Source organism: Drosophila innubila, assembly GCF_004354385.1.
Source record: "Drosophila innubila isolate TH190305 chromosome 2L unlocalized genomic scaffold, UK_Dinn_1.0 4_B_2L, whole genome shotgun sequence".
NCBI classification, from domain to species: Eukaryota; Metazoa; Arthropoda; class Insecta; order Diptera; family Drosophilidae; genus Drosophila; species Drosophila innubila.
Genome location: NW_022995372.1, coordinates 431,610 through 445,553, shown reverse-complemented (window position 1 = coordinate 445,553; position 13,944 = coordinate 431,610). Strand labels below are relative to the sequence as shown.

General features: G+C 32.5%; 1 protein-coding gene and 1 long non-coding RNA gene across 8 annotated transcripts in view; one reads left to right on the top strand and one right to left on the bottom strand.

The window, feature by feature from the left end:
* Positions 1 to 13,944, top strand: part of LOC117780358 (protein bunched, class 2/F/G isoform) — a 119,868-nt gene that overhangs the window by 36,643 nt on the left and 69,281 nt on the right. Inside the window, exon 3 of one of the 7 annotated variants that reach the window (XM_034616857.1) lies at positions 3,900 to 3,984. The exons of the other annotated variants lie outside the window; for them this stretch is intronic. Coding sequence (XP_034472748.1) covers positions 3,900 to 3,969 — 70 coding nt within the window. The 3' untranslated portion in view covers positions 3,970 to 3,984. Of the gene's footprint in view, positions 1 to 3,899; positions 3,985 to 13,944 lie in introns of those variants that run through there. 7 annotated transcript variants of the gene reach the window in all.
* Positions 152 to 13,077, bottom strand: LOC117780372. The gene is made up of 3 exons (XR_004617076.1): positions 12,702 to 13,077; positions 2,277 to 2,287; positions 152 to 164 (listed from the first exon to the last, which is right to left on the bottom strand). It is a non-coding gene; the product is annotated as an uncharacterized LOC117780372 (long non-coding RNA).

Sequence of the window (13,944 nt, the reverse complement as noted above, 5' to 3'; positions counted from 1 at the left end):
GCTGTCATCGCGTTGAGAACTACAAATTTCCGGTCTTATCCGAAACTGATGATGCCGCATTTGTCATGTGATTGTGATTCATATGCGAATCGCGCAGCGAATCCTTTCAAGGCGAAACGCAATTTATTTGCACGATACCCAAAGGAAGCCCTTGTGCTCTTTTTCTTAATTATAAAAGTAGCAAAGGGAAAGAAAAAGCACCGTTTCCTCACTGAGGAATTGGTCCGAAACTATTCAATCAGAATTTACGCATTTAAAATCTTGGCATGTCCATGCAAAATATAAAATAAAACTTAGGATCTGCGGGTTTTTGGTGAAAGAGTGTGTGTGTATCTGTATGTGTGTAGTGCGTTTCTCTTGTGCTGCTTAATGTCCAAATGATGTCATTTCTAACTTGGGATTTTTTTTGTAATGCTTCTTCAGCCATTCTTTGAGTTTCTCGCGTTTCGCATTTCTTTCACTTTATACTCTTGCAGAGGGTATTGCACTTTTGCCGCGAAGCCTTTTCGGTTCCCCATAAAATAATATTAAGTCAAGCAATAAAATTTTTAAAATTTTAAAAATTTCCTAACTTGTAATTCGAAGCCGTTGATCGAGCTTAAAATCGAATGTAAAATTAATTCTTTTAACAAATAAATTAATTAATAAATATTCAAATTTTCTCGATTGATCTTCAAAAAATAGTTGATATCGTTACATAATGATATTTTATAAAATTTCGGCAAGGGTATTCGATTTTTGGCGTGTCAAAGATAAGCTTTTTTTCTTCGTTTTGGATTGTATAATTTACTCCTTGTGAATGATGTCGCTGATGATGATTCGTAGTGAAAAAGCAATTTATGTATGAACTGCGACGCAGTTTTCGCCTGGACAAAACGACGCAATAGTCAAGCCCCAAAGTCAATGCGGAAATGTGTCCCCCAGGCATAATTGGAAGCCACACAAAAGGGGCTTAGAACTCCCAAAAACTAGAAAAGTATATTGCGTGTTGTCCGATAAACACCAAAATGCGACCAAAACCTTAACTTGACACAGCTCCACATTCCTCTCTTTCCCTTCCCATTCCCTCTCCTCTTCTAATTTTTATTGCCAATTTAGTTTCGGTTGGCCTATCTTGCTGTGCTGTCTTGGAGGCGTTTTCTTTTTGGAATGCGTAACAAATTAAAAAATAAGTCGCAATGGCATTTTAATGTGGTTTATGTTGTGAAATAGTGCAAAATTGATATGGAGAACTGAAAAATAAATAGTATAGGCTAAGAGACAATTGTTTGTTAAAAGTTTATTTAAACAAAGGGAAATCTTTAGGGAATATTCTAAATAATTTTAAATTTTCTTTTAATACTTTTTAATTCTGAATTTCGTTTTCTTAAAAAAAGACTTTCAGTCTTAACTTATATTAATAAATGCTGCAGAAACGCAAACTTATCTGTTGTAAAATATATCAAATATATTAAAAATATTATTTTTATTATTCGTATAATTAAAGAAACAGTACAGTCTCATTGAACAAATGCAAAATAACATTTTAATCGCCAAAGCTTATCGCAAAAATGAAGCAGAGGCGAATGCACCCAAAAATCCAGCTGAGTAATTCATTAAATTGTACTCGGAATATATCTGCATAAATATAAGAAGTCTTGGCGATAAGTTTTCGGCTCCATCAAGTGAAAAACTCACTCAATGCAATCGCTTGTCAAGTTCAAGGTTAAAAAACCCCAAATTGCATTTTTTGAAAGACAAAGAAAAGAAAAAAATATTTTTTTTTTTTTGAGTTTTATTTATGCAGCGCAACGAAGTCTGCTCGACTCAGAAACTTGTATAGCAAGTTATTGAGTGTGGTAAAGGGGAAAGAATAGGAGAGTAAAGAGGGGGTTACACACACACACACACACACACACACACACACACATAATGTTTGTTTCATTTCATTTGCTGCCTCTCAAGAGACTCCTCAAAAAATAACCATAAATATAAGTGAGCTGCGATTCATCGTCGACATTTGGTAGACGCTTGGCTGTTTCGATGATGTCAGCCTTTATTTTTGGCCACAAAAAGCCGCAAGCCTTAAAAAAAAAACATGCCAAAAATAATATTCAATGAGAGCGCTACAAAAAAAATAAGCAGCCAAAAAACACACAAAGCAAAAAAGCTCAAGTATAACAAACAACAATTACGAGAGTCTTCTTCGAGACATGGTCTGTTGTATATGTGTTTCTTGTGACCACCTTTGGAACCCATAACTTTGCCCATGGGTCTTGAACTTGTTTGGCGTTCACGGCGTAAAGTTCTTGCCAAAAAAACACAAGAAGAAACCCAAAGACAGACAAAAAGCAGAGCTAACCGTTTTAACTGTGGCATGTCGAAGCACAAATTACCCTAAAGCGTGCTTGCAACACGTTTCTCATGTACATGTTAACGTTAACATGCACTTGTATTTGACTTGGAGTCTATTTTCATATTATTAGTTAAATATTTTATATAAAATTGTAAAGAAATAAGTTATAGTTCAGTTTCTACACATGTTAAGTGTATGCAGTATTGCCACTTAGCTGAACAATAAAGAAATAGCAACATATACTATTCCTCCTATTTTCACTCTCAAGAGCATATTTTATATTTAAATGATCTTTGATTTTTATGCTTTTACTCTCTCAGAAGAGCAATTTATTTTCCAATCTACAAGTTAATGTCTTAATGTTTCTGGTTATAATAGGCTGAGCTGCTATTATATAATACCAATAAAATGAGCTTTTCATGAGCTTTCGCTGTTTTTATTTTACTCTCGCAAGAGATCAATGTGTAAATAAAATAAATTTTGTGCTCGCATTCGCAATCATTTCAACGTAAGCTTACTATTTATTTTTTTACTCAACTAATTGTTATACAAAATAATAAACAATTGTGTCGAGTCTTGACTGTGATAAATGCTTATTTTAATACAAATCGTCATGGTAATTACAGCAAACTTTGTAACAAAATTTATAAGCCCAATGCAAGGGTACACAAAACATAAAAACGCCACAAAAAACCACAATATTTGTTTACCTTGACCACACAATTTATCAGCGTCTGAGTCTGCGGTCTTCAACTGAAACTGAGACCAAATCTGCGGTCTCTGGAGTCTCTGGGGTCTCTGCATTCGCTTACTTATTATCTTGAGTTTATTTTTGGCATGCTGAGAGCAGCTTTCTATTGTTTACCAGACTCTTATAGGCCGGCAAAACAGCTTGAAGAATTTGCTACACTTTTTTCTTCATTTTTGTTTATTTTATTTTATATTTATTTTTTCTGTTTTGCTCTCTCTTTAAACGATTTTTTTGTGAATATTTAATGCGACGCCCACTTAATCTGTACCAATTTTTTTTATTTGCGGCCGTCGCAGCTGTTCTTTTTGGGTCTAGTCATCATTCTCGAGACTTTTATGTTGTCGTGACAAAAAATAGTCTATCGATAATTCACATCATTCTAACATTTAAATATTGTTCTCATTCAGCACGATATAAGTCAGACAATTTTATAATGTGTGTTGGGTTTGTTTGCACATCATTTATTACCATTAATAAATTTTATCAGGGGTGCCACAGAAAGCAAAACCAACCGAGAATCTCCCAAATCTCCATACATTTTTTGGGAGATTTTCGGTTGGTTTTGATTTCTGTGGCACCCCTGTATATGTGTTTATTATAATATTTTAAAATGAGTTTCTTATCAATATAAATTTATCGCACTATTAATAAAAGTTAATAAAATAACATATGTGTATATTATAATAATTTAAAATTTGATTATTATCAATATAAATTAAACTTACTATTAACAATAATAAATAATATTATATTTGGGTATATTTTCATAGTTTAAAAATTGTTTTTTATCCATATAATTTTATCTCGTTACAGGTATGTACAATTTTCTTATGAGGGTTCAACAAATATACGACTTTTGTCGGGTGAGTTTACTAATATTTAAATAAAATGTTATCAACTTTCAAAGCTCTCCAAGAAGTAATTTAAATTTTAAATATAAATAGCTGCCAATATAAGTCTGTAAGCAAACTTAAAGAAATTGGTCAAAATAATTGCAATGCTTTTTATAAACCCAAAGTTAATTGAAATAATTAAAAACTTTAAATTAATGCAAGCTCAGCTATTAATTAACCAATTTTTTAATAGCAATTGCCTTGAAAGTTTTAATGCAATTTGCCTATCAAAACGAAACATAAACTGAAAGCTGACAAGACACAAAAATTGCAAAAGACGTTGGAGCTGCTTTGTCGTTTGTAAGTTGAAAATGTCAAAGATTTTCCAAATGAAATGTGTTTTTTTGTTGAGTTTTTGATATGATTTTCTCGCATAAGGCCAAAAACTGTATTATAATCATATGAACATCAATCAAAGTCGAATCGTAAAGATTACACAAGTCCGATGACGCAGCTGAAAGTGAGCTTGTAAATCAAGTTTCAGAGTTGTGGACGAATATAATTAAGAGTTGACTTTAATAATAATGCTGAATAGTTGTATGAAATTCAAATACACCCACTAATAGAAAAGGCAGACGGTTCATGAACTATAATAACAATGATCAGTTAATAAGGAAGTAAATAAGAGAGAGAGAGAGAGAGAAAGATAAAACCATAAGAATTAACTGTCATTCAAGCAAATCGATGTGATTACATTAGCATTAGACAATAGCTGCGAATAGAGGCGACAAACTAGACAAAAGTCGACTGTGAAAAGACCAAGAAAGCAATATAAATAATAAATAAAGCTGACAATAACAACAACACGACAACTGCGACGCCACAATGTCTGGAACGTTCAGTGTTCACTTTGGGAATTATTAATTTCCACACCAAAGCGACTCACAGATACAGATACGGTTACACGGTTATACTTTTTGCATTTGCAATGCGCCGCAAATTGCATTTAAATGGCCGCCACTTAAGCTGCCAATAAATGAGGCAACACTGGCTGAACAATTGGCTTAAAAGTGGCGGAAGGGAAAGGGTATCAGTTTTCACTAACCAACGACACGTGTGCCTAATTTTTTGATTTACTGTGAAACAATTTACTCTTTCATGTGAGAGAATTATTATAAAAGCTCTCTCATAACAGAATTTATGTAAAACCTCTTTCACTTACACTCTTTTGAGTACAATTTTTTTCCTCTTTTTTTTTGCATTTGTAAACGTTTTACTGGCTGCATTGTTTTTATAAACCTATGATTAATTTCTTTGTTCTTTTAAAGCGCCTGTTTCCACTTTTATGTTATAACCTCATAACTTTTATTAATTGTCGTAATTCTATTATTGTTTTTCGTATTCTTATGAATTTACTGCAAAACAAAATGTAATTATTACAATCGCTAAGGAAAGTACGGTGATTCCATCGTGTAATAATTTGCGTTGAACTTTGTAACTGACATTGAAGTGAATCAAATGAAAAGCACTTTTTTAATGTCAGCTGTAAAAATACCCTGCTAATTGCAGGTTTAATGATCACACTTGACTTTCAATCGACAACTTCAATAACAGATATAAATGTACAAATAAGTGAGTGAAAATAATCTAGTGCTTCTTAAAACAACGTAATTGATGTGGTATTTAAAGATAATTAGCTTAAGCTATAAAATTAAAAAAAATCATAAATACAAATATATTTGTTATTACTAAGAAAAAGAACGATTTAATGCCTATGCGTTTGTTTTTAGTACCGGGACCAGCATAAATAACCGAAATAAATTCTTTTTCAAAGGTTTGACCAGGTTCAAACTTTCATAACTTTGTCAAAACTGAAGCAATTTTTAAGCGGAATGTCACTTTGCTTATAGTTTGGACTCTAACTAATTCGAACTGAATTTAAATTTTATAAAACTCGAAACAAAAATTATTTTCACTCCGGATCGTGGCCTTGATTTTATTTCAAAGGTGAACCGATTTTCAAGCGAAATGTCATTTTGCTTATGGTTTGGGCTCTTTATTCGAACTGCATTTAAATTTTATAAAACTTGAAACAAAAATTATTTTCGCCCCGGATCGTGGTGTTGATTTTATTTCAAAGGGTCCACCCTTTGAAATTTTGAAAATTGAAAATTTTAAATCTCAAATTTTCACTTTTAATCAACTTCTTATATAATATTTTGTTTAAAAAAACACTTAAAACTTAATTCTGTGAATGATTCAAATAATCTAAGGCCATTGTAAAGGTTATATATCTAAATCATAATCAAGTTGTTAATGCTTATTATAATTAAAATATAATACAAAGGTTTGCACCTAAAAAGTTCTTTAATATATTAGCCTAATATAAATTAAACTTTGGCGCTGTCAAGCGACATTTGTTTGAGCCAAATCTTTGTTTGACCCTTTGTTTTAACTTTTGCAAAAGCCAACATTTAATTACTTTGCCAAGCAGCCACGTGGCCAATGTGTACACACAGACACACTCTTTTTGTTAAGCTGCAAATTTACATGGCCAGCAAAAGCAATTTTAGCCATTTTTGCTGCGTTTATTTGGAAAAGCTAATGAGCTGGCGGCAAATGGGGGCCAACCCTCTTTTAAACAGTGGCACAGTGGGTGAGTACACTCTGAAAAATATGCCATCCAATATTGATTGAATTTATATCGTTTTGCTCTTAAAATATTAAGATTGCTGTGTATCTTCTTCTACAGACTTTTATTAAACCCAAAATGTACTTAAAGTATCCCAGAAAATTCTCATTTAAGATTTCTGGACTTGCGAAAAGCAAACTAGAAATGAGATTTTTGTATTCAGCTATGAATATAGCGAATTCGGACAGCTTTTGAGCTCGTTGGTACTTATTCGAATATTTACTGTTTAGGTACACAAATCTTGTTATTTTTCTCAGTGTAGGTGCGGTGTGTGGGGCATTAAAAATAAACCAAAGCTGTTGGCACATGGTGTGCTTCATTAGTTTCCACAAACAAAGGCAAAATCAACTAAGGAATTAAAAGAACAACAAGCAGAGAGAAACACAGGTACAACAATTTCTAGAGTGCTTAAGTTCATTATGGTATCGTGTTTCACTACAAGTTGGGTGTGTGTGTGTGTGCTCGTATGTTGTATATGACCAGTCTAAATAAACCCCAAGCGACATGGCTAATATGACAAATGACGGCAGACAGCTTGGCGACATGGCAAAAACTGTAAAATGCAAAAAATTAGAAATGCATTTTGAATTTTCTAGTTAATGCATGGCGTGGCAAGTCACGCTATTTGTGAAGTATCAAAGAAATGAGAAAATTTAGCATAATTTATAAAAATTATTGTGCAAATCAAGGGAATAAATTAAGAGTTTTAAGACTATCACAAAACGTAAATACACTTTGAATTTGGAAATTAGAACGTTTATTTCTTGAACGTCGACAGAGTTTAAAAAGGGGGTCATAAACCACATGAAAATTTACAACATAAATTTAATGAGGGAAAATGTTTTACCGCCCATTTTCGTCATAATTACAGACGAACGTTGTAAGTCGGAGGTTGCCACTTGCCACATGCAACTTGCAAGTTGCAACTGTCACGGCTGCAACAAGCCGCCAAATGGGGCAGGCACAAACTTCAAAGTGTTTCATGCGAACAAAACCCGCGAAAAACACTAAAAGTTATTAGTTGCAATTTGATTTGATGGCTTTTCTATCTACAGTTGAATTTAACTATGTGCGAATTTGTAAGTGCTTCCAGCCAAAAATAAACCAAACATATTGCAGCAAATAGACCGACAGACAGACAGACAGACTGTCTGTTGACTGCCACATGTGGCATGTTGAGCTAGATTATCGTTATGATCGACCCACAAATTGGTTTGTTTATCTAACTATAAATTTTGGCAGTCGCTACGAGAGATTCATTTTATTGATAAAATGTGCAATAAATTTAAAAATGTAAATTAAAAATTAATTTATCTAGTTTTACTTCATAAATAATATCGATTTATTAAATAATGCAAATCTTTCAATTTAAATTAATAAAAATTGAGTAACAAATCGGCTTTGAGTAACAATTTGGTTTTGTTATGACTGCTCAAATTTTGTATTCTATTTTTTTATTAGGAGGAAAACTGGAGCAATGAACTGCAGTTAGTGGCTTCCCTCTCTGTCTGTGGTGTGTGTGTGTGTGTGTGTATTCATATTTGCATTTGGACACTATGTATTCGACTTATTGTTGTTGTTGTTGTTTTGTATTTGACCGGAACTATGAGTTCATAGTGCCCATTTACGACAAATGGAGGAGGCAAAAGGAAAGAATAGAAAGACGTCATGAAAAATGTAAACATTCCAAATGTATATCAACAACAATGAAGAGTCCTGCTAACCCACAAAATTGGAGGTGATTGCACTTCTGCACTGATAAAAAAAATGTTTTGAAATCAAGACTTTGGTTAAAAATGTATTGGGAACTTAACACCAAAAATTTACTTTAAAAAAAATAAAGACAGGATGAAAATCTATAAAATTATAGTTTTTTTTTAAATTTTTTTTTTAAATATATAAATTTTTTTCTGGCTTGATATATTACTATAATTAATATATTCCAACAATTTAAGAATATTATACTTATATTAACTACTGCAATTTTTAAGTTAATATTCTTGCTATGTGCTTGATTTTAGAAGTTTTTCTATTTTTTTTTTTTTGCGTGTACTGGGCATAGGATTCAGTTTGACTTCACCTGGCTATTTCTTGTAATTTACCTGACACGCGATGTTACTCCAAATGTACAGCAACTTTGTGGAAAATGTAAAATTTTCCCGGAATGCATTCATTGTTGTTGCGTGTCAACAAACTGCAGTTTTAATGAAATGCATTTTGAGTAGTTTTGTAGGTCTTTATTCAAGCAAAACATATAACTTATAAGTGACTGTGGCTGTAACTGCGTCTCGTATTTAATTAACCCACTTTTAATAATCCCAAGGGTCTGAGGTTCCCAGACTTCATATTGACCAAAACAATAACAAAAGAAACTGCAACTACAACAACAACAACAAAAATACTCTGTACACTCAACTGATTCATTGTTCAGACAATATTTGTACAGTCGTAATGTACACAAAATATTATCTTCATTATATTTGTCCATTTGCTTCAAAAACAAAAGCCTACAGTTCTGGACAAAAGAATAGAACTCAACGCTTAGTTTAAAAATTAATAGGATTTAAAAGCTTTCGATCTAAATAAAAAGCATTTCTTTTCATATGTAAAAACCCAATTAAAAAGCCTTCTGCTTGAAAAAGTAGCGTCTCTCCTTCTCCTCCTAACATTCAAGCAAAAAAGTATAACTTTAAACTTTTATTTGGTTCAAAGTGGCTATACAAATTATATATTTGTTCTTAATTTTCTAAATAATATAAATTTTAAAAAGCTTTACCCGGAGAGCTTTTAAAAACTTACTAATACTGTTAAAAATTCAATCTAAAAAATGAAAACACATTTACTATGGCTTTGCGAATACTTCAATAAATTTAATATTAAATTCCCACTGAACTTTCTTTAAAAAGACTTAAATGTTTTTAATTTTCTTCTGTCCTATACTGTGCCATATGCAAAATTGCTGTCATTGACACCTGAAAAAGGCAAGAAAAAACAAAAGAGCATTACAATGCAATGCATGAGAAAAAAAACTGTTGTCGCCCCGACTCAAAAAGATCAACAATTTGCTTTGTTTAACTTCAATATTGATAAATTAATGCATTTGCTTGATTTACAACGTAAAATGCACAAAAATAAAACCGAGTTAATATCTTATATTTTTGTTTTGTTTGATTTAATGTGTTTGATTAATTTATTGGCAGATTTTTTTAGCTTCCCCATGGCCATGTTAATTAAAATAACTCGTTTTATTTCGTGTGGTTTTACATAATTTAATTCAACTTCGTTTGACTTTGTCATTGACACGAAGCGAGCCTCGGGACGGGCCCCGAAAAAAGCAACAACTATGTTGTACATCCGACTACGAATTCAAATTTCTGTAATAATAATAAGTTGTCAAAAAACTTTCACTTTCGTCAGCTGCTGTTGAATATTGAAGTACGCGTAATTACGGGCTTGTACATGTTGTTTAAGCAATCTCTCAAGTGTCGACAGCAAAGCCTTAAAACTCAAAATTAAAAAAGTGTTATAAATAAATGTGACACACACAATGTACTTAGTTCTCGTTTCACTCGGCTCTCCACTATTTTTGATTATTTTTCAAATTGTTGTTTCCCTTTCAGCCTCATTGAATCCAAAAAATAAATATAAATTTCCATGCCATGTTTTTTGCAATAATATCCTATATAAATATGTGGGCGTTGCGTGGAAATATGCTGACAACGTTTGTGCTAAGATTTATCGAAAATTAAAAGAATAAATAAATATTTAGTATTTTCGTGCTCGTAATTCTTGGAAATATTATAGAAAGCAATCTCGCACAACATAAAGCTCTTTAAAATGTTGTGTTATTTTTTGTGTCATTCTCCGAGCTCATTTATTTTTTGTAACATTTGAAGTAATATTTATGCTTATCACTCACATAGATAGTAGAAGTTGTAGATAAGATGAGTTATTGCTATATGCTGAAGAACTTTTTAGATTGCCCAACAAACTGTCAAATTGTGTTCCATTATTGTATTGACAGCAGTAAACTTTGTACCCTAGTAATCGCTTTTTATGTGTAATCATCACTGGTCGCGTTCAGCAGTAAAATTTATTTCCTGATCAGGTATACCAAAAATATTATACGTAAGATGTTGAAAGCCTTGAATATAACTTACAATGCCATAAAACTGGAAAATTGAATTACGAAAAAAGTGGCTGAATTTCGACGACCATCTTAGAAAATGAGCTGGTTATGTCTAAAAGCGACGATATCTAAAATAGCTTTTCTTTCTATAATTTGTAGATGCGAGGATTATAGCAGAAATAAAATTTTTTTTCGAATTTAGCGCTCTTCCCAAATCGCCGACCTTATAATTTGTCTCAGCTATGTTGTGTAAAAATTTTAACTACCTACGTCTTACGGTTTAGGCTGCACAATGCTTCGTCGGTCAAGACAAAGAGTTTTATATATATGCAGGCCTGATCCGAATTCCGAACGTTTTCAAAAAGTAAAAACGAAACGAAAAGGAACGTTTTACTATTTGCTGTTCCCATTTCCGACCGAAATGGACTTGGTTTTACTTTTCGAAGTCGCTTTCGAAAACGTTCCGATAGCAGTAAGTCATCGACCGTATCAGCTGTTTTAGCTAATGAAGAAGTAGAAATTGATAAAAATAATATAAATTGCTAATTAGTTGCTTGCATTTTGCATTAAATTTTTTTTGTCACCAGCTGAATGCGCATTTTGACATGAACCAGAGTTGTCATGAATTCAAAAATAAAAACATTCAATCCTCAATTTTTCTCTTAAATCCGATTAGAATTACTTAAAACTACTTTTAAAAATTAATTTTAAATATTTCATGTTAAATATAGCATATAGAAGCTAAATTAGACACAAATTTCGTTGTTCGAATTTTATTAAACAATTGAAGTAACTCTTGCAGCTTTTGATTGCAAGAGTTAGTATCGATAGCATAAAGTAAAGTGGAATTCAAAACAGCTCGGTTTAGTCATTGTCTATCGAATTTGTTTTGTATGCAATATTTTATAGATGTTTATTAAAAAATGATTTTAAAATATACGATTCAAAATAAACGATTCAAAAAATGTTTAAGTTATTTGAATTTTCAGTTTATTGTTTTAGGGAATTATTTTATTGCTTTATGCAGCATTTACTTTTGATTTCGCTTGCTCAACAGCACACATTTTGAAAACGACAATTCTTGTCGATTTGCGGAATTCAGAACAGCAATCAAATCGATTTGCACAATTTCACTCGTTTTCGAAATTTGGATCAGGCCCGAGAGATTCAAAATTAAAACGCTATTGTATTCAAAAATAGTTGCATGTAGATCCCTTTTCCAATTCCACTCTCACCTGTTAAGAGTTAATCTTATGCAAATTTTTTAAATGAGCACCGCTCCAATAATTGATGAGTGTTTGTTTTGTCAATTAAAAATTTCTTTTTTTTGCACATGGCTAAAATATAAAACTTAACTAATTAGCAGTTACATAGTGTATAGGTTTACATCATTAATATTTAAATCACATTTCAACTTATAAATATAAGACAATAAAAAAAATATTAATAATTTATAAAATGTTTTCTTTTGTCTCGTAGCTGATTTGTCTTTAGATTGTTGAATTCAAATCACATTTTGTATAGGAATATACTATTTTCAAAAAGTAAAACGGGCACACTGCCAAAAGTGTTGTAACTCTTGCTTTATTTCTGAATGAATATTCATTCTTTGTTTTTTTTTTTTTTTTTGGCTAGTGTGCCCTAATTTTTTTTTTGTGCTCCTACACAGACAGAGCACAGTGAAGTCTCTATAGGACGGTCATGGCGATGAACATGAGCAAGACGATTATGAGCCAAGGGCAAATGAACATCAGGCAGGCAACCTCAAACATTTTAGCTGTTGGCGGGGTGGCAACTCTGCTGCTGCTGCTGCTGCTCCTGCTGCCGCTGCCGCTGCTGCTGATGATGATGATGTTATAGATTTCAGGTGTTTAACAACTGTTGCAGTTGCTTGTCTTTTGTTGTTGTTGCTTTTCTTTCAGCTGATTTATTTTTTTTTTTTTTGGCTATTGTCTGTGCACTTTTTGCTGTTTTCACGCTATTATTTGTTTGGCTTTTTGTTGTTGTTGTTAACACAATTTGCTCTTTTTTCTTGAGCTTTGTTTGGTCTACAGTCTAATACACAAAACACAACACAACGTACGACAGTCACTGTCACACTGAACAGCCAAATCGCTCGCTTGAGTGTCGACTGCTCTGCTGGCTTCACTGTTTTTGTTTTTGCTTTTGTTTTTGCTCTGTTGCTTCGCCGGTTTGTTTGCCTTGTTGTCGTTATTGCTGCTTATGCTTATACTGCTGTTTGCTTGTGCATCTGTGTGTGTTTCTGTTACAGTCAATCAGCCGCTCTCGCTCTCACATCACTCTCTCTCGTACACCTTTAAGTTGTGTGCTTTTCAGTGTTGCCAGAACCGCTTTTTTCTCGTCAAATCTGGCGGTTTTTTTTTTTAACTATTTGTGGAAACAGATAGCAGTGTTCAATTTTTTAATTTTTTCCCGTTTTTTTTTTACCTAAACTCTTTTGGAATTACTAGGATCAGACGTCCCACCAAAATGTACGTAGCCCAACAAAAAAAACTTATTGAGATTATATATCTCACTGAAAATGATTACTGGGTTTATATGATAATATGTCAAAGGATAAAAGGACGATTTCTGAGTGTCCAAATAGAATTACGATTTTTAAAATAATACTCCGTTCGGAAAGGCATTAAAAAAATATATATATGCAGTATGTACAGTTTGGATCATAGACAATTAAGGGAGTTGTATGCGCTCACAATTTTAGTGACAGCTCTGGGATTTATATTAAAATAAAATGTTTAAGTACGATATAAAATATTTGGAGTTGACAAAAAAATTGATGGAAAATGTATTTTATTTTTTTAATCTTAAGCCCACCAGCCACAGCTGTTTTTGGTTCCCAAGAGTTGGCAGCACTGAAGTTTTTGTTGTGTTTAACTCTTACGCTCCGATCGCTGGCGCTCTCTCGCTCTCTCTCTGGGTTAATAATTCAGGCTCTCTTTGCTGTCAGCAATTAATTTGCGTGTTTTTTTGGTCAGCAGTTTTTGTAGGGAGGTTTGGACTCTATATAACTGCAATAGCGTTTTATTTCATTGACCTCGACTAAAGGTGTTGCCACTTCCAGATTGTTGCATTTTGTGTTGGTTTGCATTTTTGATTGCGAGCTTATCAAGCGTTAAGCTCAGCTGCGACGGATTATCACTAATGAACTTTTCAGCTGAGCTTTGACTTGCCTTCGTGTTC